Source organism: Esox lucius, chromosome 2 (genome assembly GCF_011004845.1).
Source record: "Esox lucius isolate fEsoLuc1 chromosome 2, fEsoLuc1.pri, whole genome shotgun sequence".
Lineage (NCBI taxonomy): Eukaryota > Metazoa > Chordata > Actinopteri > Esociformes > Esocidae > Esox > Esox lucius.
Window position 1 is genome coordinate 21,682,780 of NC_047570.1, and position 26,341 is coordinate 21,709,120.

The 26,341-nt window shown below is 47.2% G+C and overlaps 1 protein-coding gene across 19 annotated transcripts in view; it reads left to right on the forward strand.

Moving 5' to 3' along the window:
* The window catches only part of sox6 (SRY-box transcription factor 6), a 173,888-nt gene that overhangs the window by 117,767 nt on the left and 29,780 nt on the right, over positions 1 to 26,341 (forward strand). For 11 of the 19 annotated variants that reach the window (XM_029125251.2, XM_029125257.2, XM_029125256.2 and 8 more), the window contains 6 exons: positions 5,428 to 5,551; positions 11,634 to 11,713; positions 22,228 to 22,374; positions 24,255 to 24,429; positions 25,225 to 25,409; positions 25,590 to 25,610. In XM_029125251.2, the coding sequence (XP_028981084.1) occupies positions 5,428 to 5,551; positions 11,634 to 11,713; positions 22,228 to 22,374; positions 24,255 to 24,429; positions 25,225 to 25,409; positions 25,590 to 25,610 (732 nt within the window). The remainder of the gene's footprint in view (positions 1 to 5,427; positions 5,552 to 11,633; positions 11,714 to 22,227; positions 22,375 to 24,254; positions 24,430 to 25,224; positions 25,410 to 25,589; positions 25,611 to 26,341) is intronic. The other 8 variants (XM_029125237.2, XM_029125243.2, XM_029125245.2 and 5 more) reach the window with 4 other exon arrangements.

Sequence of the window (26,341 nt, forward strand, 5' to 3'; positions counted from 1 at the left end):
TAAGCACATTTAGCACCATAAGTCTATATTTTATAATTTAATACTGCACAAGTAATTTAATTTGATTCCTATACTCTTGGTAACCTCCTCAAAACATACTGATATGCACTATAACTCCTGGAGCCTTTACACATGATGCCAGACAATCTCGCTGGAGCATTTATAACTGACACTCCCACTGGAGCCTTTATACCTGACACCTGACACTCCAACTGGAGCCTTTATACCTGACACCTGACACTCCCACTGGAGCTTTTATACCTGACACCTGACACTCCAACTGGAGCCTTTATACCTGACACCTGACACTCCCACTGGAGCTTTTATACCTGACACCTGACACTCCCACTGGAGCCTTTATACCTGACACCTGACACTCCCACTGGAGCCTTTATACCTGACACCTGACACTCCCACTGGAGCCTTTATACCTGACACCCCCACTGGAGCCTTTATACCTGGCACCTGACACTCCCGCTGGAGCCTCTATACCTGACACTCCCACTGGAGCCTCTATACCTGACACTCCCACTGGAGACTTTATACCTGACACTCCCACTGGAGACTTTAAACCTGACACCTGACACTCCCACTGGAGCCTTTAAACCTGACACCTGACACTCCCACTGGAGCCTTTATACCTGGCACCTGACACTCCCACTGGAGCCTCTATACCTGACACTCCCACTGGAGCCTCTATACCTGACACTCCCACTGGAGCCTTTATACCTGACACTCCCACTGGAGCCTTTAAACCTGACACCTGACATTCCCACTGGAGCCTTTAAACCTGACACCTGACACTCCCACTGGAGCCTTTATACCTGACACCTGACACACCCACTGGAGCCTCTATACCTGACACTCCCACTGGAGACTTTATACCTGACACTCCCACTGGAGCCTTTAAACCTGACACCTGACATTCCCACTGGAGCCTTTATACCCGACACCTGACACATCCCCCATGGAGGCTTTACACTCCCGCTGTTCCTTTCAGCAGCCCCACAACTTGACCAGGTTATTTCCTTTTCCGTTTCATCTTATCAACATTGAGGGGATTTAGACAGGATAAACAACTTCCCTTCTTCTGAAGAGGACAGCTTCCCAGAACGATGCTGGTTGAGTTAATTGGGTGTGTTAGGGCCCTAGTGGGCCAGGTTGGTAGCGTGATGGCTCTCCTGGCTCTGTGTGATGGCCCTTACAGACAGTGAGGAACATGGGTGCTGACAGGGGGCCTTTGAGCACTGTCAAGGCTTGTACATCTCCATTTGCACTTGTGTATGTTTACAATGTGTGTTTGTGTGCCTCTGTGTATGTTTGTTTGTGTCCAGTCTGTCTGTGTCTGTCGGTGTGTGGTGGTATGTGTGTGCGTGTGTGTGTGTGTGTGTGTGTGTGTGTGTAAGAGAGATTTAAGGTATGTTTAGAGCCCTTATGTCTGCCTTGACTCCTAACTTGAGCATGTTTAATGGTCTAAACATGGTCAAACCCAGGTCTCAGGCTGTTTCTGCTCACCGCATCCTGCAATCCCAGGATTAGCTGCAGCTTTAGCCAGTCAAACAGCAGGACGGTCTCTATGCTCAAGCTGGTTTGAACCTTTTCGTCATTCACCGATATCTGTGTGCTATTCTTATTTTGCATTTGAAAATGTTGTTCAAAGTGTTAAAACTAGCAGAGCCATTTGTAGTTCCGCCATTACATCGTTATGAGGAAACAGACTGTACTCTGGACTGATACAGGCTGTACAAGGACATCTGAATGGATGATACATGATGAGAGACCTCTCTCGCCCCAACCAGCTCTGTCTCTGTCTCACTGACTGATCACTGCAGATGCTCCTGCTCAAGTATTCTGAGTCTTCAGGGACAGACAATAACACCTGTTTCTCAGAAGACGGCCCATTCATGTATCTTTAATGAAGCTTTGGGGCAGATGGCATGAAATGACATTATCCATTGCTTAGCAGTGCTCAAACAAAGGGGGAGCAGTGCCAACGCAACAATGCCCTGTATTTACCAGGAGTGGGGAGGACGTTGCCCAAGTGCCCCACTCACATCTGCTCCACTTGATTCTCTCAGAATCCTCAAGATCGTCCTGGCAATAGAAATATTCTGGGCACCCAGCCGATAGACAGATTAACTTGAGGGAAACTCTTTCAGGGTGTTGCCACCAAGCGTGTAGAAACTGACAAACGGACTCACATACACTCTGAAATAAAGGATTTATAAAAAAAATAAAAATTCTGGCTGCTTTTTACTGCCCCATTTGTTTAAACCTTTGTTAATGGTTAGTTTCAGTCAAAGGAAAATGGGAGCAGTGATCATGGGTAAATTCCTGTGTCGTCTGTCAGCTAGCATGCCAGGTGTTAACTGACAGACTGAAAGGTTTAACCTCCATTGTTAGTTGGCACTTTCAAGAGTCTCTAGATTGCACTTCTCTTTCTCTGATATTAGTGGTTTAAATCAAAATATAATTCACAGGGCTTATTACTTTAAATCACCACCATTCAAATCAACATTTCCTTTTTGGTAGAGTGCATGTCTTTATTCTCCTGTTTATGAACAAAATGAACTGCTGAAACAACAGAGATTTCCCGTTAACTTAAGAGTAGTGTCCTTCTATAACATTTAGGATATTTGTTGAATTTAGTTATTTTCTGATTGACACTGCAATTATGCTATGTAGAATCTCAGATCCAAATGATATTCCCTCAGATATGTGAACAGCATCTCGTTCTGATCCTAATCTCCACACTAATTAGTTTGATCATGCCTAAACAAATGTATGATGGTAGGGAATAGGTAAGATAAATATTTATTCGTGAATTAAGATCTTTATATTTATGGAGTAATGGAATTCGAAAGGAAAGCATTTCATCTTTGAGCCATAATGCAACTCATCTTATTACACAAAGAAAGATCTTTTCACGTTTCAGATTTGGAGTTGTTTCAATGGAACACGTTGGATATAATGTGGTTTATTGTGCCACTTTAACATAACTAGGGTAAATTACAATTCTACAAGCTCAATGTATGTCACATAGCATACTCAGAGGGAGAGAGTGAAGTCTTGTTCTGCACTGTGACTGTAGCATATTCATGAATGTACCCCTTCTGGATTCATAGTACAAACAGTGAAACAGAGCCCACCCTGTTCCCCAGCGTGTCCTCATGTAGGGACATTCATTATTGTGTCTTTCCATATGTTCTATACATACAAGGCCAAGAGCCGTCATTCATCCGCTCCGCATGGAAACCAGGATCACCAATCCCAACAAAAAAAATGCGTTTCACTTAAGGTCATTTCAGCCAGTCTCCCAGGTCATTTGCTTTTCTCACGCCGCAGCACATTTCATCTGAATACATTTCAGATTATAGGAATGAAAAAGAGAATGACATATGGTTCCATACTTTTTCTAATGTACTTTCTATACTTGCACTTTCTTGAAAAGCTCAGTGGACAGAAAGTGTTCTGTTTGTTTAGTTTTTAGTCTAGCTTTGCACCTCTGGGCAGATCAATAGAGTGGTCCTGAGGACATAGAGTGAAAGGGGAATGGGCCCTGCTGCACCAGCTCAGGGCTAGCAGACGGGTGAAATGTGGAGATCATAAGCAGACCTCAGCTAGAACGTGGGGGGAAAGTCGTCGCTCAAAGCAGGTTGATTTCATGCCCCAATGCTGCGGCGGTAATTGCACCCAGACCCATTTTATTGCAAGTTGATTTTAAAGAGGGATGAATGGAGAAACATTCTGTAAAGTGTTTATTTTGGGGGATGACCTTTATTAACCCGTTTTCCAGGCGGGTTCCCCTGCGGTAGGCAGGCTTGGTGCTAGATTAACCCTTACAGGCCCATGCAGCCTGGCTGCTCCCCATCACCAACAGGCAGGAAGCTGAGGATGACAGTCAGATTGGGCCCTGCTTCGGCTCTCACAGTGTGTCTCAGTGTGGAGCCACTGGAACACACACAGCGGAACACACACACACACACACAAACACACACACACACACACACCCTGTAACACATGCACACCCTGGAACACATACATACACACCCTGGAACACACACACACCCTGGAACACACACAGCGGAACACACACACACACACACCCTGGAACACATGCACATCCTGGAACATAGACATAACCTGGAACATACACATAACCTGGAACACATACATACACACCCTGGAACACACACACACACTGGAACACACACACACACCCTGGAACACACACACACCCTGGAACACACACACACACCCTGGAACACACACACACCCTGGAACACACACACACCCTGGAACACACACACAGCGGGAGCACATATTTATCGGCTTTCCGTTTTATCTTGATCTTCAGCTAGATGTTGCTGTAGAGAGTCAGAACGTCAGCATCAGTGTGGACTGTGAAGGTTAATATTGTTACACTGAAATGGCTTCGACAGTTTGAGGAGCATCGTAGGATATGCCGTACTCAGAGCACGGCTCTGGACGTTAAAATGAAATATCACAGACAGCACTTTTGGGCTGCCTCATATTTTTTCCCCAGCTGAAAGCTGGTTGCTGTAAATTACTAGATCTCTTGGGCTTTTATCATCGGTATAAATTATTCTCCAAAGATATGAGATAGAGGCTGTATATCTGAGTCTGTCTTCCTCTGTCAGTGATGGCACCTGTCTGTATGTGTGAGGGTTTCTGTGTGTTTGTACAGTACATAACATTAGGATTAGACCACCCATTTCAACTCTTTAGTGAACAACCTAAGACATTCTGTGGATCTATTCCCATACCAGTCGGTATCTGTCTCCATCATTCATCACGCACACCATAAACACATTCTCACCCGCCACACACACCGGCCAGCACACACATAATACACACAACACACACCTCACACACACCGCACACACTACCGCACATAAAAACATTAAGGCACCATACACACCACACGTCACACACGCACCGTGCACACCACACACGTGATTCAGACTGCACACACACTAGGCACCATGCACACACCACCCACGCTAAACGGCCCTCTTACAGGTGCTCAAAGGGACCCGGTAACATCGGCCCGTGTCCTCCAGCGCCCGCGTGTGTGGGGGGGGGGGGGGGGGACACAATGCACGTGCGGCCAGGTTCTTTGATGTTCCCATGTCAAATAGTGTTGGGGGGATTAGGAGCAGACGCCGCCGGGGCGGGCATTGTGTAAGGCCACGAGGGCCGTCAGAGACCCCTGTCAGGACATGTTAGGCCAGGCTGTGATCTCTCTCCTCTCTCCTCTGTCCTTTCCCATCTCTCTGCTCTCTCCTCTCTGTTTTCTCCACACTCCCCTCTCCCCTCGGCCCGCTTGCCGTCTTTGCGCGCAGACCTGTGTGTCTCCGGCTCGGCTGGACCTGTTTCTGATCTCCGCTTTTTCTCTCTGTTCAGCAGGTCCAGGGTCACATGCCTCCGCTCATGATCCCCATTTTTCCACACGACCAACGCACTCTAGCAGCAGCGGCCGCAGCCCAGCAAGGCTTTCTCTTCCCACCAGGAATCTCTTACAAGCCAGGTATTTTCTATCTATTACAGGTCCGCTATTATCATGGCTTCGATTGGGATTTGGGAAGGGGGGGAGACTGACTTTCTACTTTCCAGTTGTGTCAAAAATGTTGAACTGCTGGCCAGTGGAAGTACACGAGCTCAGCTCCTCCTGGGGCTCATTTAGACCATATGTGCAGGAGCTCAGCTAATGTTGGCTCAAGTCCAATTTAACCCCTGGCTAATATATATCTCTTCAAAGCCAGGTAGTATCTATTATCTAAGTTATCATCAAATCCTAACACATGCACACATCCCCAGACAGCAGTTAAGAACGTTTACCATCAAAGCGAATGAGGTACAGTACTCTGCGTCACCTTGGACTCAATATCAATTCCCGAGGCAGCATGCCTGTTGAACAATGGATATGGTTTAAGGGGCACTGGAATGTAAACAGCTTTTCAACAGTAAAGTGTCTTGATGTTCCTGGCTGTAATCAAGGTGAAGGAATCTGCAGTAAGAACCCAGTCCCGTACCTGAGACCCACTTGACTCTTTCACTGTACTCATTACCACTCGGATTATGTACTGCTTAAATGCCCATTGAAACATATGTTGGAATGTGATAGCATTGTTAGCAGTACAGGATTATTGTCCGTACATTCCATACTGAGATAGTGTCTCAAGGGAAGTCAATCAACAAAGATTAAACTTTCTCCGGCTGTCATTCTGTATGTCTCGGCTTATCTTGCGACAGACAGTCAGTCAGTCAGTTGATCTGTTAGTCAGTCATTTTAGGAGCAAGATTAGTAGAGTCAGGATTTAAGTGTTAAAGCACTGTGAACGAAGAGGAGGGCAAGTGTATCCCAGGCATCCAGTCATCAGTCCTGTGGGGATGAAAGGGGCAGGCCATATCCCCTCCCTGAGGTGCCTCTGCTCCCCTTGCCTGTAGCAGCATGCCTCCCTCTCCCTTTGTGTGACGAGCGGAAAAAGAGTGGCTCCACACGCAACACATTCCAAATTCAAAAACACATTTGTGGTAAATTGCTACGACATGTTGATGCACTCCCTGCCAGGGCAGTAACCTCACACCGTGGTCTCCTAGCCTCCGTGTTGCTGAGAATTAAACATGTGTAATGAAATATTCAGACAGATCCCGGCCCTGGACTGCACCAGGCCACAAAGACTCTTTTCCCTTAGCCCTATCGCTGGGCTATTCCTTTTCCTTCTTCAACATTGATTATTGGCTGTATGTGAAAAAAATGCACATGTAAGGGTTTTCAAATCTCCCTGATCCACCTGCCTACTGACGCTTTGCTGCTGCTTAGTAATATAACATGGTAAAGATCTGAGAGGAGAGGGGACAGCTGGTTAAATCGGGAGAGGCAACGGCAGGTTAGTGGGGAGAGGGGACAGCTGATTAGAAGGGGGAGAAGGGATAATGGCGGTAGGGGGACATCAGGTTAGAGGGGGAGAGGGGACATCAGGGGAGAGGGGACAGCAGGTTAGAGGGGGAGAGGGGACATCAGGGGAGAGGAGGAGAGGAGACATTGGGGATGGGGGACAGCATGTTTGAGGGGAAGAGGGGACATTGGGGATAGGGGACAGCAGGATAGAGGGGGAGAAGGGACACCAGGGGAGAGGGGACAGCAGGTTAGAGGGGGAGAAGGGACACCAGGGGAGAGGGGACAGCAGGTTAGAGGGGGAGAGGAGACAGCAGATTAGAGGGGGAGAAGGGACACCAGGGGAGAGGAGACAGCAGATTAGAGGGGGAGAGGGGACATCAGGGGAGAGGAGGAGAGGGGACAGCAGGGGAGAGGAGGAGAGGGGACATCAGGGGACAGCAGGGGAGAGGAGGAGAGGGGACAGCAGGGGAGAGGGGAGAGGGGACAGCTGGTTAGAGGGGAGAGGGGACAGCTGGGGAGAGGGGAGAGGGGACAGCAGGTTAGAGGTGTAGAGGGGACTACAGGTTAGAGGAGGAGAGGGGACAGCATGGGAGAGGAGGAGAGGGGACAGCAGGTTAGAGGAGGAGAAGGGACAGCATGGGAGAGGAGGAGAGGGGACAGCAGGTTAGAGGAGGAGAAGGGACAGCAGGGGAGAAGGGGACTGCAGATTGGAAGGGGAGGGAGGGGGATACATTGTGTCATAGAGCAAATTGTACAGTAGTCTTGCTGAACATGGGAATGTCCAGGCCTCCTTTTGTCTTCTGGATACTGTTAGAAATACCTTTTGACAACATCTAGGTAAAACCAGACTATGAAGGGGGACTGAGGGAGGGGAGTATGATTGGCAACATGAGCAGCAGAACATTATAAAGTATGGTAGTGCAGCTAATCAACTAGCTATAAAGCCAAGGGATCAAAAACTAAGTCAGCTATTTTGGAACTACAGAGGCATGACAGCTTGAACAAAGCGCCTGAGGGGTTTCATTTGCCAGTTTGATTTTTTTAATAAATTTGACATGGAAAATGTTTTAGTTGAAATAACAGGAGATATTATAGAGTCACGGTCATGCCCGGTCCCCATGCGTGCACACAAGCCTTGCATTATTCATGACTTATAAAGAAAAGGTCTGAAAATGACTACCATTGACTGCCCTCGTCAAAATAAGTAGCTTAAAGTCTATTATCCTCAGCCTCGTAATACAATATCCCATGGCATGGCCAGTCTAAAAGAGCGTCGGCGGCTGCTGGGTCCATCCTCCAGACTAGTGAAGTGGCCAAGCGTTCACTTCCACGCTAGGGCACACTAATCTGATTTCATCTTTATGAGACTTCCCCTCCCAGGGACCACTGCTTCTGACTGTGACCCTGTGGTGTTGCCACGCCGACTGAGCCATTCCCCGCACCCTGGCCTCATGGCATTACTCTGTACACACTGTGCTCAATGGCCCCGACGTTGCATGGCAAGACACAGACACGGGTTGTCCTTTAAACCAATAGACCCCAGCTTGCTCTGTTTACATGGAAATAGAGGCATTCACTCCGATAGCGTTCTAATGGGTGTGCAGAATGACTCCATGCTCAATGGAGCCTATGTAATGATGAGGACACACGGGGACGTCCTGCTGGAATGAATGCTGTAGCCCTTGTGTTTCTGCCGGCCCACAATAATCAATGGGTGTGTCCTCTTTGTGACTCAGTACAGTGGCTGCGTTAGAGTTAGAATCTGTTAAACCTTATAAAGTTGTCCAAAGTCGTCCCTTGCCATCTTGTTTTGTGTTCTTTTTAGCCCTTCAAACAGATAAAGTGATATTGAACATGGAGTTGGTAATATAACTTTCATTCGCGAGCCACTTGTTTCAAAGAACTCCAGTGCCACTAGTATTCTGACAGAATATTTGAGACGGCCCTTGCCCTTGGAATCAGGTGCCTAATTGTGAAGAGCTCTGGTGGAGAGAGGCTCTTCTCTCCCCCAATGCATCGAGTTCTGCTCTACAGTCTTGTCCTAGCCATTCCTGTTCATTAGTTTTCAGCCCGTGCTCTCAGGCTGTGGTGCCCTCAAGTAGGGGCTCCAGGCAGCTGGAGGGCCCTGCACTAGATACGAGGGTACTCACCGGTAAAGAGGGTCAGAGCCCGATGCCGCCTAGTCCCACGAAACTCCACTTAATTGGCCCCGTTTTGCAGCATGACACCTGGCTGAAAAGGAACACGGTATAAGATTAGGCTCTCCATCATGACCATTACAGGCAGAGCCCTTTAAACATCAGCTGCTGCTCTCTTTCTCAGCCTTCTGCGCTTCATGACATTCAACTGCTAGTGGCTCGTTGGACAGGGGATGTCTTTGAGGCTGGTCTTGTTGTTAGACCATGTCAGAAGTAAACTTACTGGATTACCCTCTGAATGCAGATCGACCCCGGCGCAGCTGACCTTTAATGATGAAAGACATCTATCCATCCCATTCCCCTGCAGTCCCAGGAGTGATAACGAACACAAGGGTCATGTACCCAGATCTGACACAGCCGTGGCATCACCTGGACCCCCCACCAGTGAACCGTCTCCCAGGCCTGGCCAGGACATCAGTCATTGGTTCTGCTGTCTTTTGAAACCTCACTGTCTTTCATTACTGACACCATGCTGGCAATAACCCCCGCCCCCACACCATTACCCCCCCAGTACAGAGCCATGAGGTATCCTCACTTGGCAGCTGACCCCTCCCTGGTTTCACATGACTTGTCACGGAGCCGCACCCCTCCCCTCCCCCTGTCAGACACTACTCCCCCACTCCACTCTGCTGAGAGAGGGATGACATGCTCATGCAGGAGAGGTGCATCCAGAGATAAAAGGGCCATGGGGGTGGTAACGACCCACACTGCACCCCTCCTACCAGACAATTTGAAATCACTTCACCCGCGTGACTTTATTGGACCCTGCTTTAAATGGGGATTGAATTTCCTGGCGTATCACAATGTGCTGTGCTGTACAAGATTGCAAAGCGAAGGCGAAGGAAGAAAAAGGGGACGTGTACATTTACCCTCATGGCTGTGGCTTAATAGCTCCATATGTTTGTGAAGAGAAGTGACAGGCAGAAGTGGGGTCTGAACTGGGGCCAATTCCCCCACAGTACATATGCTTCAAACAGCCCCGCCCCCCACCCCCAGTCCTTGTGCCAGTATGCTACACCACTGGCCTGTCTGATCTGTCTGTCTGTCTCAAAACACTGAACTGAGTGGAAGTGAGTTACAGGCTCAATCCTCCCCTAAGATCAATCATTCAAGACCCTGTCCTTCAAATTCTCTGACAGCCAGCCAAGGCACTGTAGAGCAGTAAAATAAGAATTATATAAAAAGAGTCATTGATATTGGTTAGATTTACGAGATAAGATAAGCATGTTATTTGTTAACCGTGTTATTGTAACAGCACACTTGTTCTAACCAGTTTCTTAACACTGTTCCCTCTTGTCTGCCAAAACTCTCGCTGTCAAATAAACAATGACAGATCAAACAATAGCAGGGCATGTCTACAAGTGCCTGAGTGAACACACAACTTCCTCAGTGTAATCACTAATAAACGCAGTGTTAAAGTGATATCTGGTCCAAAACATGATTACACACACATTGGCAGTTTGAGGAGAGAGTGATGAGAAGGGGGTGATGGGCTGGGGGTGATCAGGAGGAGGTGATGGGGTGAGGTGATGTGGTGGGGATAATGAGGAGGGGTGATGTGGTGGAGGGTAATGAGGAGGGGTGTCTTGTGGTTGGGGTAATGAGGAGGGGTGATGTGGTGGAGGGTAATGAGGAGGGGTGTCTTGTGGTTGGGGTAATGAGGAGGGGTGATGTGGTGGAGGGTAATGAGGAGGGGTGTGTTGTGGTGGGGTTAATGAGGAGGGGTGATGGGGTTGGGGTAATGAGGAAGGGTGTTTGGTGGTGGGGGTAATGAGGAGGGGTAATGAGGAGGGGTGTGTTGTGGTGGGGGTAATGAGGAGGGGTAATGAGGAGGGGTGTGTTGTGGTGGGGGTAATGAGGAGGGGTGTTGTGGTGGGGGTAATGAGGAGGGGTAACGAGCAGGGGTCATGTGGTGGGGATAATGAGGATGTGTGTTGTGGTGGGGGTAATGAGAAGGGGTGTTTTGTGGTGGGGGTAATGAGGAGGGGTGTGTTGTGGTGGGGGTAATGAGGAGGGGTAATGAGGAGGGGTGTGTTGTGGTGGGGGTAATGAGGAGGGGTGTTGTGGTGGGGGTAATGAGGAGGGGTAACGAGCAGGGGTCATGTGGTGGGGATAATGAGGATGTGTGTTGTGGTGGGGGTAATGAGAAGGGGTGTTTTGTGGTGGGGGTAATGAGGAGGGGTAATGAGCAGGGGTCATGTGGTGGGGGTAATGAGAAGGGGTGTTTTGTGGTGGGGGTAATGAGGAGGGGTGTGTTGTGGTGAGGGTAATGAGAAGGGGTGATATGGTGGGGATAATGAGGAGGGGGGTAATGTGGTGGGGGTAATGTTCCTGAGTAATCCCGCCCCAGTCAGTCCAGCTGAGTCTTTTGTTGCTGCAGATGTTTAGGCCAGGAGCCGAGGGCCTAGAGGAGTAGAGGGCACTTGTTGGCACTTGCCTGGCCGCTGTGGGCTCGGTTCCCTTCCAGCTCATTGTCTCAACCTGTGCACATTGTTCTCTTCCTCTGACAGGTGATAACTACCCGGTGCAGTTCATTCCATCCACAATGGCAGCTGCGGCAGCGTCAGGACTCAGCCCCCTCCAGCTTCAGGTATGTGCTGCAACAAAAAAAAAATGCTGCTCAGGACGCCCGCCAAGCCCAGGGCAGAAAAATGGCTAAGCAGCTGTATGCTAAGTAATGAGCTGCACACTAAATAATCCTGGAGGCTCTGGCTCTTACAAGCTTATCACCTTACACATGCAATTTAGCCTGTTTTATAGAGGATTTAACCCCATAGCTTCACCACACATGGGAGTTAGGATGATAATAGTTATTAGACGGAATGAAAATCACTCCAGTTAACTTAATTGTCTCCTGTTGAATCAATCAGACAGAAACCGTTTGCTGTGCTGGGAAAGATATATTCCGGGAATGTGTCTCATTCCTGATTTTCCTGCTTAACACTGTTTTAAAGTTCACCCATCAGTATGTGTGTCTGCATCTGTGTATAGGAGAGTGTATTGTCCAAACCAGTATGTATTGGTGTGCGCACACAGTGGGGTGTGCAATGTGAGTGTAATCAGGGCAGAAAGACAGCGTGATTCCTGGTGGACAGGGGTAGAGAATGCCATAGGCCATTGTCCCCTCCAGGAGTGTTGACATGCTGTTGAAGCTGGGGTTAGGGCTGGAACTAAGGTAAAGGCCAAACCCCAGGCAATACTATTTAATAAAGATCATTATCCAGGTTCCATCCTCAGAGTCATTACCATCATAATTATCACTATTGCCATCCAGCTCCTCTACAAGCTGAGCGTGCATGCTCTTTATATCCAAATTGACAATATGTATTCCCCAGGTTACTTTGGCTGACTTTCTATTTACATAACTAATACACAGAATGGCCATGGGAAGCAGCCAAAACCTCTCACTAATACACTAACCCTATTACTCCTGCCTGCTTACTTTGGAAATTATCAAAGTGCCCTTTGCAGTTCTGTGAAGTATTTAGATTTGAGGATATCTTTTGAAACTGTGTAATCATAAATATTTAAGGCTCTGTTAAACTACATGAATAAGGATCATGGGCGCAATATGTAGACTTTTAGGTGCAGCCTTTGAAACAAAGGAGAGATTTAAAAAAGAAAGAGGACAGGAAAACAGCTTCCCTTCTGCCAGCTTTTCTGGCCTGTTGTTGTTTTGTCAACACCAGTGATAAGCTGTCAATAGCAATTATACATTAAGTTCCATTATAGACGGGCTCCTAAAAAATGTATAATAGGATACGTATTTTTGAAATGGAGCAAAACAGGTGGGAGGAGACTGTGGAAATTGTCTCCTAACTTCTTCTCGCTGATACATGAACAAAATTTGTCCTTCAGAGCTTATCGCGCTCAGCATTAATGAGCCTTGGCATGTTGTAACAATGCTTGCAGCTGGAGCTGGAGAGACCTTCTTTATCGTACAGGGAGACAGTCATGGGAAGAACAATCAGGAACGTGAAAGGCGTCGGATGAGTCTGCTCATGTTCTCTGTGCGTGTGTGTATGTGTGTGTGCGCAAGTCTGTGTTAGTCTCTTTTGGTGTATAATGGAGAAAGCATGGGAAAAGCACGGCTGAGGTCTGCTGAGTCTGCCGTATTAGGTCAGATGGGCCAGTCATATATCTGCAGGTTTGACTGGGGGTGAGGAGAGGGCTTCAGCCATTAATTCTGATAATGTGTTTAACTCTGGAAATGGGGAAAAAACAGAGCCTCCAAGACCATAACTTGGCTAACCTTTAGAGAACACAGTAAACAAAAAGAGGTGCATTCCCATTAATTGAAGTCTGTCCGCCTGTAGTATATTTTGCCTGCTGGCTGCTATTTACCCTGCATAGAGTCTCCTTTAATAAAACAGCAAGGCAAGTCAAACATGCCCTTTTCTCTATTGCTGGGATCAACAAGTGAACCATGTGACTGCTATCACTTCCTCTACAAAGCGCTGGGAGGCAGAATGATTAAAACACAATATGAAGCCAGAGATGGAGATGATTAAGTTCCCTATCCCTTCTCATTGTCATAATACTGTTACTGCCTGTTACCATCTTCAAGTTTACTAGGGAAATGAGGGAGATGCATAGAGAGAGACAGACAGACAGGCAGACAGACAGACAGATAGACATGCAGGCAAACAGACGGAGTACAGTGGGACACATTAAAGTCCCATCAAGAAAAAGGAGCCGACACCATTCTTTTAAAAAACAACAGAGCTGCAAACAGTAAAAGCGTGACTTGTGATGAGGAGACACTTGGTCTGGCAGTTGGAAAAGGCTCCTGTAGTGGTCATAGTCTCTGACCTCCACTCCGGCTCTCTGTCAGAAGAGTACTCATTTGAGCAGTGACTGGAAGTACTGGAAGCAGCACATTATGATGTTAGTTATGTACAGTATATTTTTCATCCAGCGTGTTTCTCTCAGAGTCTCTGTAACTGTTTCTTATTGTACATGCAAATCCTTTAACAAAGCATCTGTGCTGCTAATTGCTAAGTAGAGCCTTTGGGGATCAGCCACACAGGCGTGTGTTCTGGGTGTGATCATCGGTAATGGCCATATCACTGAATTTGGTTTTCACACATCACCAGACAGGAAGTACTGAGACCCCCCCCTCACCTGCAACCCCTTCAACTTCCTGGGCTAAGGACCCACCCCTTGCGTGGCATTGGCTCAGCATACCTCTCTAATTAAAATATCTCCCCCTGTCAGCATCCTGGCAAGGTATAATTTTCACCAATTTACTCAGTTTAGATTGTGGAATATATGAACCTTAAACATTTTTCTTATTGGAGGAATTAATTCCCACAATGCAGCAGCAGTAATGTGCTCAGCCATCCAGTCAGGAAGGCTAGCCGCTCTGTCAGTCTTAATGTTGGCCACGCACCCGCTCACAATCTCCACTGTCATAACATTCTGTTCGCTGTGTGAAAGATCCTCTCACTCCCTGTCTGTATGCCCTTTCTCTCCAGGCAGAAAAACACAAGGTAACAAAGGTTTAGGGCTGATGGATGTAAATGAATTTTGGTTGGTGCGTTTCAGTGTTGGGGAGTGTAATTTGCTTGTCAATACTGGGTGCGATGGCGTGGCTATGGAGGCTGCTAGGGAAAGGCTGTCACTAGGCATTTTCAGTACACAGGGCAATTTCACTCAATGCTTCCCTGACAGATTGGCCTTCGTCTACGAGTCACAGGAGAGAAGGCATGTAAACTATCCCTCCGACAGAGTGCCCCTCTTCATTATGGTCCACTCAGGCCTGGGATGAGCTCAGGGCAAGCAAGAAACAATGGCTCCATCCTGGACTGTCCTGCCCTGATTGCAACTGACACATCTCACCTAACAGGGGAAATTGTGCTCAGATTGTACCCCCAATGTGCCCGCCAGCCACTTCATTCAATTGAGCGGACAAGACAAGGGAAGAATTTCGTAAACCTAAATTCCACAAAAGAATGTTCTATTTGGACTTGTTTTTACACAATTCTTTCTTGCTTCAATTGCGCAATGATATTTTTTCTCCTTGTTGCAGACGTGGGCCTGATATATACTGTTAACCAGGGACCAAAATAAGGCGCTTATATTGTTCTACAACAACACCTGTGCGGGCTTTAGAGGGCCTCGTACACAGACGTTCACGTAGGTGCTTGCCAACATACGTGCACGTAAACGTACGTATCCACTAGAGGGCAGTGTCATATTTATTACCCCAGAATCTACTCAGAATGAAGCACGAAATGGAAACGTAAGAAACCGAAATACACCTCTGAAGCGCTCTGAAGAAAACGAACCGCTGGTCTAATCAGCTTTTGTTTGACGCACATCATCACAGAATACGCACAACATATTGTTAAGAATTGGGAGGTGTGCGAGAAAAAATACTCTGCGAGCTACGGTTACCCAAAAACCCTTTCTCTGCGTCGTTACACAGAAACGTTTACGTTCATCTACAAAGAAGTGTAAATCAAGCTTCTGTAGTGGGTATTTTAGACATTGCTGTTTTCGTATTGCTGGATACAGACTTCCAGTTTAAGCAGTTTTGGAAAAAGCACCATTGGAAGAGGCAGAACATATGTGTGCTTTCTATAGAGGATCAGAGAGAGCATTTGCTTTTTACTCAGCCTCAGTTTTACTCTCACTCTGTCCCTTGGTGTCACTCTATACCTCTCTTATCTGTATCTACCTGCTTTAAATCAATATCTTTTCCATCTCTTCTAGTACATCACTAAACCCTCCTCTGCATTACATTTCTTATAGTACATTACATTATCCCGGCCCTCTCTCTCTTCCATCTTGCATAGTACATTACCCTATCTCGGGCCCTCTCTATCTTCCATCTGGTATAGTACATTACCCTACCCTGGCCCTTTCTCTCTTCCATCTGGTATAGTACATTACCCTATCCCAGCCCTCTTTCTCTCTTCCATCTGGTATAGTACATTACCCTATCCCAGCCCTCTCTCTCTCTTCCATCTGGTATAGTACATTACCCTATCCCAGCCCTCTCTCTTCCATCTGGTATAGTACATTACCCTAGCCTGGCCCTCTCTCTCTTCCATTTGGTATAGTACATTACCCTATCCCAGCCCTCTCTCTCTTCCATCTGGTATAGTACATTACCCTAGCCCGGCCCTCTCTCTCTTCCATCTGGTATAGTACATTACCCTATCCTGGCCCTCTATGTCTTCCATCTGGTATAGTACATTTCCCTCCCTCTATCTTCTTTTTCTTTTAATACATTATCCTCCCTCTTTCATCCAGCTCGTATCCCAACCTTTCCCTCACTGGAGGGTGGGGGGTGGGAAGGTGGGGGAGGCTGTCTGTAATATTGGGGGGGGGGGGTTGTACATTACTCTGTCCCTCTCTCTGTCTCTCATTCTCACCTCCTAGAGTATATTACCCTCCTTCGCTCTCGTCCATCTGTTATAGAACATGCCCCTTTCTCCCTCTCTTTTTTATCTCACAGTACATAGTACAACTTCCTCTCTCTCGCTCCCCCTTCCTGTCTTTCTCCATTTCTTACAGTATATTACTGTCTGCCCTTCTTTCCTCTCTCTCTCTCTCTCTCTCGTTCTTCTTTTTCTACTTCTGTCTGTGTCACTCTTGTTCCATTTTTCCCTCAAATTGCACAGGCCCGCCACATCACATCCTTAAGCTAAAAAAAAATGGGATGTTAAATTGCTTGAGTGGTGACTTTACACTGCAATTACCATCCATCACTGTAAAATGGCATCACTCAGAGTCCATGCTAAACCTGCTCTAGCCTTGCTGCCATAAACACATGAAAAGCAGCAGCCCACGTGCTACAAGGACAACTGGACCGGATCTGAGCCAAGCGAGACGTGTGTGAAGGGCAGTCAGTGGCAGAGGCGGCTGGTGTGACGGGGAGGACTCAGAGTCTCAAAGACACCCAGACCAAGAGAAGGCAGGAAACCTAGTATTATGTTTAGTTTGTATGCAAATGCCTAAGTAATCAGTGAATCACTTTTGACTTTGAGTTTGAAGACAGAGGACAGACAGATAGAAAGACAGCAGCTGTTTCCCTGTTTGCGAATAGAGGAAAAGAAAAGAGAGGAGTGTGGTCTTTGATGGCATCCCAGAGCAGTGCATCAGCGCTAGCCGTGTGGAGAAAAGGACAGCTAATGGGATAGCTAGGTGAGCAGCTGGATAGACGCTTTGGTGAACAGAGAGACAGATGGACAGATAGTGTGGATAATGCAGCGAGCTGAATGTGAGGGCTGGCTCAGGGGCCTGACTAATGGCTAGGAGCTTTGGGTCTGGTGAACCCACACAGTGTTAGGATAGGATAGTTAGACGCAAGATGATGAGGATTGTGTTGTGTGTGTGTGTGTGTGTGTGTGTGTGAGAGAGAGGCCGAAGCAAGTAAGGTGGGAAGAGAAGTACGAAAGGAGGAGGGAGCAGGTTGAGTGCCAGCAGATGAAACAGATGTTGGGCCATACTGGAAAGCATCGGAGCAGTGCACCAGGACGCCTGCCTCCCCTCCTGACATCTGGGCCTGGCCTGGGTCAGCCCGCCTGGTCGCCCTGGGCAATGAGCCTGTACAAGCCTTGTGGCAAACGGGGCTGGCGCTGCGCTGCCTTTTAAACGGTGGGGTGCACCGGAGCACGATTAATGCTCTCATGTCCACCCCACTGCTCAGAGGCAAGGCAGAGGTGACTGAGAGAAAGAGAGACTGAATAATAATGAAAATGCTCACTGCCTGGAATAGTGGTAGACAATAGCATATCACCCTCTAAATGCTGTGAGGTCACTGTGTGTATGGATGTGTCTTCTTTCAGTCATTAGTATGCCTTTCCATGTCTGATGCATCACGTTTACTCTTGCTTGTTTTAAATGGCTAATGCACCATTATGGCTTGAAGCAGGAAGGCTGTCCAAATCTGCCACTGTATTTTCCAGCATATGTCGCTGAGGTTGGGCCCTGCCCTTATTTTTAAGAACAAACAAGATGTTACAGCTTGTTTTTCTGAGAAATGTTTTTTCTCCCCAAAGCCCCCCCCCACCCCCTGCTCTGGTCCAAGTTCACAGATGGCAGAGGCCACTTACTCACTCTGCCTGTTATCAAAGCTGATCTCTAGTTCCCCTTCTTTTTACGCTGAATCTAAAGGGTGCGAACTTGACCAAGTACCAAGATAAAGCAACTATTGGTCATTATTTTCAGAATGCATTGATTTATTGAGGATGTGACACCGGGAGTTTTCTGTATACATGTAGTTGGGTAAGAGATGCATTGCCTTTTGTTGCTGTGCTACACTCCAGCTAAATACCCTCTGGTAAGTCTTATATGCTTGCGGCATGATTTAGACATGTGCTGCGATGTCCAACACCATTGGAGGGTGTAATCTGAGTATAATGTTGTCGCAGGCAGAAAAGTGAACCTTGTCGTTTAACCTCTGCCGCCTCCAGAGGGCTTGTTTTTAATTACCAGAGGCTAACAGGCTGACCTTGGATCTGGCTCGCTCATTTGGAATACATGCTTGCTGATGTGCTCTTCTCTTCTGGGAGTGACGGGGGTGGGGGTTGATCGGGGGAGGGGTCGCTGGATGGGTGTGTCTGGGTGTTTTAAACGTTTTCTGTGAAGAAGGAGATGTTGTGGGGGGAGTCAACCCAGAGGCTTGGTTCAGATTTTGTTCATGTTTCTGTGTTCAGGCAGAAATAGCACCATCCCCCAGAGGACCCAGGATGCAGGACCTCTCTGCCTTCCTGCCTGCCCAACAAAGCCAAAGGGAGGGCTGAGGGGGCATAATGTCAAACCTCCTAAAACATATATCTTCTTACTGGTCCAATAATTGACAGTATTGCACGTAACCACAACATTCTCTCTCTATCCCTCTCTCTGTATTTCTGCTTTTCTGCCTCTCTATCCATTGCTTTATCTCTCTTCTTCTCTCTATTTATGTCTACTCTTCTCTGTAACATGTAACTTCACTCAGCACAAAGAGTGGCTGATTCCCAACCTCAATAGCCATTTCCGTTTTCAGTGGTAACAAGAGTTTACTTTCTACATGATGTATACAGTATCTTGGTGAGTAGCTCTCCTGCCTGGTGAAATCCAGTGTTTTAGTGCATGACAGTAGTTTGTTTTCATGGTTATAGGAGCGTAGAGGATGAAACCTCCACTTTCTGTTAATGGTGGACTCAGGACTCTTGCCCTGCTACATTCTGGTCTCTGTGGACCTCAGGGCACCAAGCCATCTCTGCCCAGCTTCATTCCCTGGTCCATGTCTCTCCATTGACTTTCAATGTGACCCTCATTACCAACTGGCAGCTTCTGCCATGGCAGGCGTGTAAGGTGACATGGGAAGAGGGGAAGGGTGTGGGCCTATCGTGAGAGCCCTCCGTGAGCCAGGCAGGCAGATGACCTTCAACTGGGGGACTGGAACATGTGTCCTGGAGAGCCCTCCGTGAGTCAATCAGTCCAGTCAGCTGTTCCCACCTCCCACAAACCCTTACTTTTACCTAGCACAGTAGATTTATATTTGGCATTTTAGTCATTCAGCAAACACTCTTATCCATAGCATCTGAGATTTAATGCATTCATCTTAAGACAGCACAGTGGGACAACCACACCACCCAGAAGGAGCCAGGACAAGTCAGTCAGTGAAGTAGCTATTAGCAGAGTCACTGCTAGAAGGGAGAGAAAAGGTGGAATGGAACAAAATGGTCAGCATTAGTTGACAAAATGCAACAGGAGGGGCGACGGAGGGCTGTTGCGCCAGTTAACACGTCCATTCTTAGACAGCTAGACTGAAGTGGACTGGTGACATGGCTGCTCTACATCCTTTCTGTCCTTGAGCGGTGCGTGGTTGAGTTAGCCGTGTCACTCCTCCCTCCTGCATGTCTTCCTGCTCTCCTGATTTTATTTATTGTTTCTTACCTCCTGAAGGCTGCTTGAGCCGAGTAGAGCTCCTGCCCCCCTCCCTATGGCTAATCAGGCCCCACAAAAGCCAGACAGACTGCCTCTAATTTGGAGCAAAGACCAATTATGCTCTTTTTCCGGAACAATAAAGTTCTTCCCACTCGAGGTCAGGGGCTTTGCCCATCTACTGCTCTGTTAACAAACATCTGTCCAACAGACATGGCTTCATCTCAGCTCCTACACAGGCTAGTGCCTTAAATGTAGCCTAGAGACAGTCAGGGAGCTCTACTCCTCCACACTCTACTACAGCCAACAACTATGTCACTCTAAGCCAAAACGCTCCAACTAAGTCAATGTTGTATTAGTGAGGCTGATTTTGGTGGGGGATTGAGTTGTGTCCGTGTCGGTGGGCCCTTGAAGACAGAAGACTGTTTGTGTGTGAGGTGGGGGCAGCACTATCATTGTGGGAACATAATCAGTCTGCCATTTCCGCTGCCCATGTGTCGTTGTTCGCCTCAGGTCCCCCAGAAGAATGGACCTTTTGTGTGCCGCTTATGTGGCAGTGATAAAGTTTCGTACAGGAGGGCATACGTGTTTATATCTGGAGATATGTGTGCAGGACACAAAGTGCTTTGTTTGGCTTTAGTCTGCGTCTGCACCACGAAGGGTGGGGCACAGGGGCACACAGGCCACCGGGCCAGGCCACTTTTTCCATCCACACAAATGGAGTCTGTATGTGGCCCCGACAAACCAGGAAATGAGACAGGGCATGCTGATTGGTCATACTGAACAGAACGTACATTCCCTTTAACCATACCATCTGACTGAATAACATAGAATCAGAGTTATTTAACTAATTTTAGCCAGCGAGGCTTGTCAGAGTCATAAGATGGTATCTGTATATTCCGGAGCCATGACATTTTAGTTATTTAACGGATACGTTTATACAGAGCAACTTGCAGGAATTCATGTTAAAAGCCTTGCTCAAGGGCACATTGGCAGTAATATTTTGGTTACTGGCCCAGTGCTCTGCTAAAGATAGTCCTCTTTGACAGACTCCTGAGGGACACTGGACAATCTAACCACTTACCTGGAGGCCAATCAATAGTTGCCTAAGCAGACAGAAGTCAACAGTGGGGTGGGTCTCTGTGGTCTGTCAGTGAGTACAACGACATAATCAACTCCAGACATGGTCAAAAAACCTATTTACATTGTGTTCAAACCAATGGTGAAATATTGGAAACTTTGATTCATATTAGAATGTTATATCTGTATTTGTATAGCTCAGATTGTTTATAGTGTCTTGTTCATAACATAGAAACGTAAGACCTCAAGTGTCCGTAGTTGAAAGACATATCCCAAATCTAATGTTTAATTTACTGTAACGATGGCATGTATTGTCTTTTGAGATGTTTCGACCAAAAAATTCAGCAAAGTGTGTCAGGAAAATGGGTTTCTAAAAACTGTATCAGTATCTGTAATAACCCAGTCACTGAGCCCTGGCCAAATAATCAGGCCAACACAAGATATGTATAATATTGTATAGAGATCAAGCCCGTTGCTGTGTGGATAATTGATTGTCATTGAATGCTTGGCCAGTCATTGAAACCACACATCTGAGTGGTAAGTCACCACTGGCTTTGGAAGTTACTGATTTAACGCCAAAGAAAATAAGCACGATGACATCAATGGTCTTTGTGCAGCAGGCAGGATGGGGTCTTAATAATGTATGTGTTTAATGTATTCTGTGATGGTAGTCCAAACGGGTTTGGTTTTCTAACAGTGTGGCATGGCAGGCATACAGAGGGCCAGCTCAGGTGGCTGTACAGTAGTGCCCTATTACATAGAAACCCGGACAGAAACGTCTGTAACTCCCTCCACAGTGGAGGGAAATCAGAGCTCAGAACAGTCCCTCACGTTGAGTCTGAAAACATCTCTCTGCCATGAGTGGAAAAAAGAGTGCTCCAAGTGTGCTGAGTGAGAGCCATGGCTATGTGGTTTTAAGACGACTGTCTGTCCCAGGATTCAAGCTTTGATATTCAGTTAAGACCTTTGATGGAGGTTGTCTTCCAGACATGGAAAGAGAGGGAGATGTAAAAGAGAGAGAGAGTGAAATAGGGAGCTAGAGAGAGAGAGAGAAAGAGAGAGAACAAAAAAAAAAGCTTTGAATGGTGGCTGGCTTTGGATGCTAACGCCTTGTGGGTTTCTTCCCTCTCCTCCCTACAGCAACTGTACGCCGCCCAGCTTGCCAGCATGCAGGTCTCTCCTGGAGCCAAGATGCCACTTCCCCAGCCTCCGAACAACAGTGGGCCCATCTCCCCCTCTGGCCTGAAGAACGACAAGAGGTCTTCCAGCCCCATCACTCAAGTCAAGGTAGGCACCTCAGTCAGCCCTCTACACGGCACCAAATTCTGTAGCGATCCTTGACCTATCCTACTGCTACGCTAAGCCGGCCGCTGCTAGGTGTGTGAAAGAGTGGTAGCAGTATTGGTGGTACTTCTGCTATATTGCATTCTGTGGTAATATTAGGCCCAACTTCTTGCAGCTCCATTAATCTGTAAACGTTTACCAAGGCCATGTCTTTCTGAACCGGAGCTTAGTGGACACTGTTGCTATGGCTATGGTTTGTGATCACAAAGAGCAGCAGAGCTTTCTTTTATTCTGACATTCAGTTGATGTAACAAGACCACAGTCTTTACCAATTCTCTTACCATTCCATTTGTTACAATCACTCTTATTTAAATTCAGTTACATAAAAGAAAGGAACTACGTGGCTTGATATCTTCTAAATAACCCAGAGATGGAGTACCTTGTTGGTGCATCATGGCATGGCTCCAGCAGACCTCTGTACAGAGCATAGGGCAGATACATCATCCTCACTCACCATCTCTTTAGCAACCCACCCCCCATGTCCCTAGGCACACAGTCTCCTGAGAGTTTATCCATGGACCAGTGTCAAGCTGTTTTGTCAACCCTGTCACTTTACAGGATCAATGTTATCCTGGCTGTTTGTTCGATAATTAGAAACGTACAGATTCTATAGGCCTCCTCAGTCACAGATTTAGATTGCGTCGACATTCTCAATTGGCTCTATGGGTTTTTAGTGTACATCTAACACTCCAAGGTTATGAACTTGATCTGTCAATAATTAAACACTAATTGAAAGTACATCTGTTCCGAAAGCCCCATCTGTATTTATGCTTAGTTAGAATTAGATTACTGTTAGTTTTGTTTGTCAGCTTAAGGCCTTATTGGATGACAAACTGTTATTGGCACAGTAATAACAATGCCTTAAGGCAGTGTGTGTCTGAGCCTGCCATATGTTTGGACAAGAAGACACTTGGGCTTTGAAAAAGACTGCATACAGACTAATCCCAGTTAACAGGCCTCACTAGTAGGATACACTCACAGGCAATAGAGCTGTCTGTGTTATGACCGAAACCTTCCCCATTTGTGCCTGTCATGCAGTACATAGTCACCATCCAGACAGGTAACCTCTCTATGGGCTCCAGGACACCACTCTGGGGAACAACACACATCACCAGTCATCAGCCTCAGCCCTGCAGCCACATGCCCATAAAACACAGTGATAACAAAGATGTGTCCCCCTGTGACCTGACATCACACACTAATTCACGGAACTTTACACCAGCGAATTATACACCCGTTATACTATCTATTATGTTACACACTGACGGGTGCAGTATTAAATTAAACAAATGAATAACAGCAGTATGTGCAAATGAGAAAGGAAATTGGAAAACAACTTAATTAATTAGATAACGCGACTGAAGTTTGATGAGTGTTACTTACAGCCGTCCTTAATCATCACTGTGCCTCTCTAATGTTGTTATTATTCATTGTTGGACCAGGGAAGAGGGAGAACAGATGACGATGTACAGAGAGGCAAACATCTGCTTGAATTAGGAGGGAACAAAGGAGCTCGGCAACTGTGAGGACAGCCATGATGGCACAGTGCCGGCAGATGAATGAGGAGTGGAGAGGAGGGGAAAGGAGAGAATAAGAGACGCTGGAACAGTGGAGAGAAGGGGAGGAGAGAAGTTGGTACAAGAAAGGAAAAGACAGGAAGTTAAAGGCGGGTGGAGGAAAGCTACATACAGTCTGGGAACCTACACATCCTCTGAGCCTTTATTCACGTCTATCCCTCCCTCTTTCTCGTCTCTCAATTCCTCTCTCCGTCTCTCCCTCCCTTCCCCTCTCTCTTTCTTTCTCTACTACCCCGTCTCCACAAGGAGGAGGGAACGCAGCCTCTCAACCTATCCTCCCGGCCCAAGACAGCGGAGCTGGTCAAGTCCCCCACGTCCCCCACACACAGCATGTTCCCGGGCAGCAAGAGCAGCCCCAACAGCCTGTCAAAGAGTGGCATCCCCAGCCCCCTCGGAAGCATGGGACGTGGTTCTTCTCTGGGTAGGAACAGACCCCGCACCACATTCCCCCCCCCCGTGGATCCCCCTTTATAGTCAATTCATGAAACAACCACACAGTAAATCACATGGACGTAATACGAATAAATATTAGTCCATAGGATTGTTATAGGAACAACGTTTTTTTGCGGGTTGTCTCTATTTCACCGTAACACATTGTACAATATGTCGCACAGTATTTGCACAAATGAGCAAAAACAAAGGAAGATTACTTCAGTATATACCAAACCGCTGACAGAACTGCAACTCTGTAAAACCATGCTAGAGCTGCGGATGTTGTAACACGTCGTTAGTTCCTTTGGAGCTCTTGCATTTTTATCATCCTTCTGATGTTCAGTCTACTCTGTCTTTATTCTTATTAAATGCAGTCTTTCATTACAGTTGAACTGCCTGCATTTCCGCTATTTCCGCTCTGACCCGGGGCTTTGAACCCACGTTTGTTTGTCTTGTATTTTGGTGTTTTTAACTGCCACCCCTCCTCACCTTACTGTGAGTGTTAATTACACAAAGACGGCAATACAGATCCAGACTACTGCCCGTGAATGTCTTAGAAACAGCCCCACACACACTCTAGTCAGTGCCACACAGATGCAGGCCACACACACCCACTCACTGAACAGAGGACACCTCGAAGACTTGATTCCAAACACTCATCTGCGGACTCATTAACTGCTCGTCAAAACCAACGGTGTGATTGTGCATCTACTGTGTGTGTGTGTGTGTGTTTTAACCGAGCGTGCCCCCCCCCCCCCACTTTCCCCTCCCACCCTCCCCCCAGACATCCTGTCCAGCCTGAACTCCACTGCGCTGTTCGGAGACCAGGACGCGGTGATGAAGGCCATCCAGGAGGCGAGGAAGATGAGGGAGCAGATCCAGCGAGAGCAGCTGCAACACCATCAGCAGGACATGGAGGCCAAGCTCTCCGCCCTCACAGGCCTCAACAACTGCAGTAGGGCCGACAAGGTAACAGCCCCTCCCCCCACCGTCCACCTGCCCGTCCAGCTTTCTGTCCCACTCTCCCTCTTTCCTTCTGTTCCTCCTAGTCCCTCTCTTTCCATTCATCTTCCTATATGTTGCTTTCTGTTTATTCACTCTTCTCTTTCTGTCTCTTCTCTCCTTCCGTCCCTCTTCCCTCCTCAACAGAGCTGGTTCACTGAGTACATTGTGAGTAGCCCTAAACCAAAACTGGATTTCCGCTTTCTTGTTTTGTTGTTGTTTTAGAGATTTCTTAAGACCAATATTTGCTGTCTTTAATCCTGGTCCAGAGTGGTGATTTTGATTGACGTTGGCATGGCGTGTGTGTATATGCGTGTGTGTGTGCTCGCGCCTGCGTGCGTGCGTGCGTGTGTGTGTGTCTGCATGCCTGTGTGTGCTGATGTTGATGGTGGAGAAGCGGACCATGGTGCTGCCCAGTGTGGGTTAACACTCTGATGTCTCTGCCCAATTAAAGCAGACATACGGCCTTCTCCGTCCCCTGACATGGGACATGGGCGCTTTGTACCAGGAGCACACACACTCCTCTCCTGGGGATTCCTTTTAAAAATATCTTCAATCGATGAGTCAATCAAGGACAGAAAAAAAACATCCTCCTCCCTCTGATTGGTGCCATATTGCCAGTTGGCTGTGAGGAGCAGGCAGGAACTGGGAGCGAAGCTTCATCAATATTTCAACACCTGACACTTTCAACCAACATGCTGAACTAGGTCAATGTATATGTAAAAAAGTCAACGAATATCTATTTTGATTTCCTCTTTAATTTAGAATTAGGGGTAAATCTGTATCTAGTGGCCATCTGTGGCAATGCAGCAAGCTCAGCCTGAAGTGTGTCAACTGAAGTCAGGAGACATGGCCCACAGTTAAAAAGTCAATGAAATAAATTGATCTTGTTAATCAAC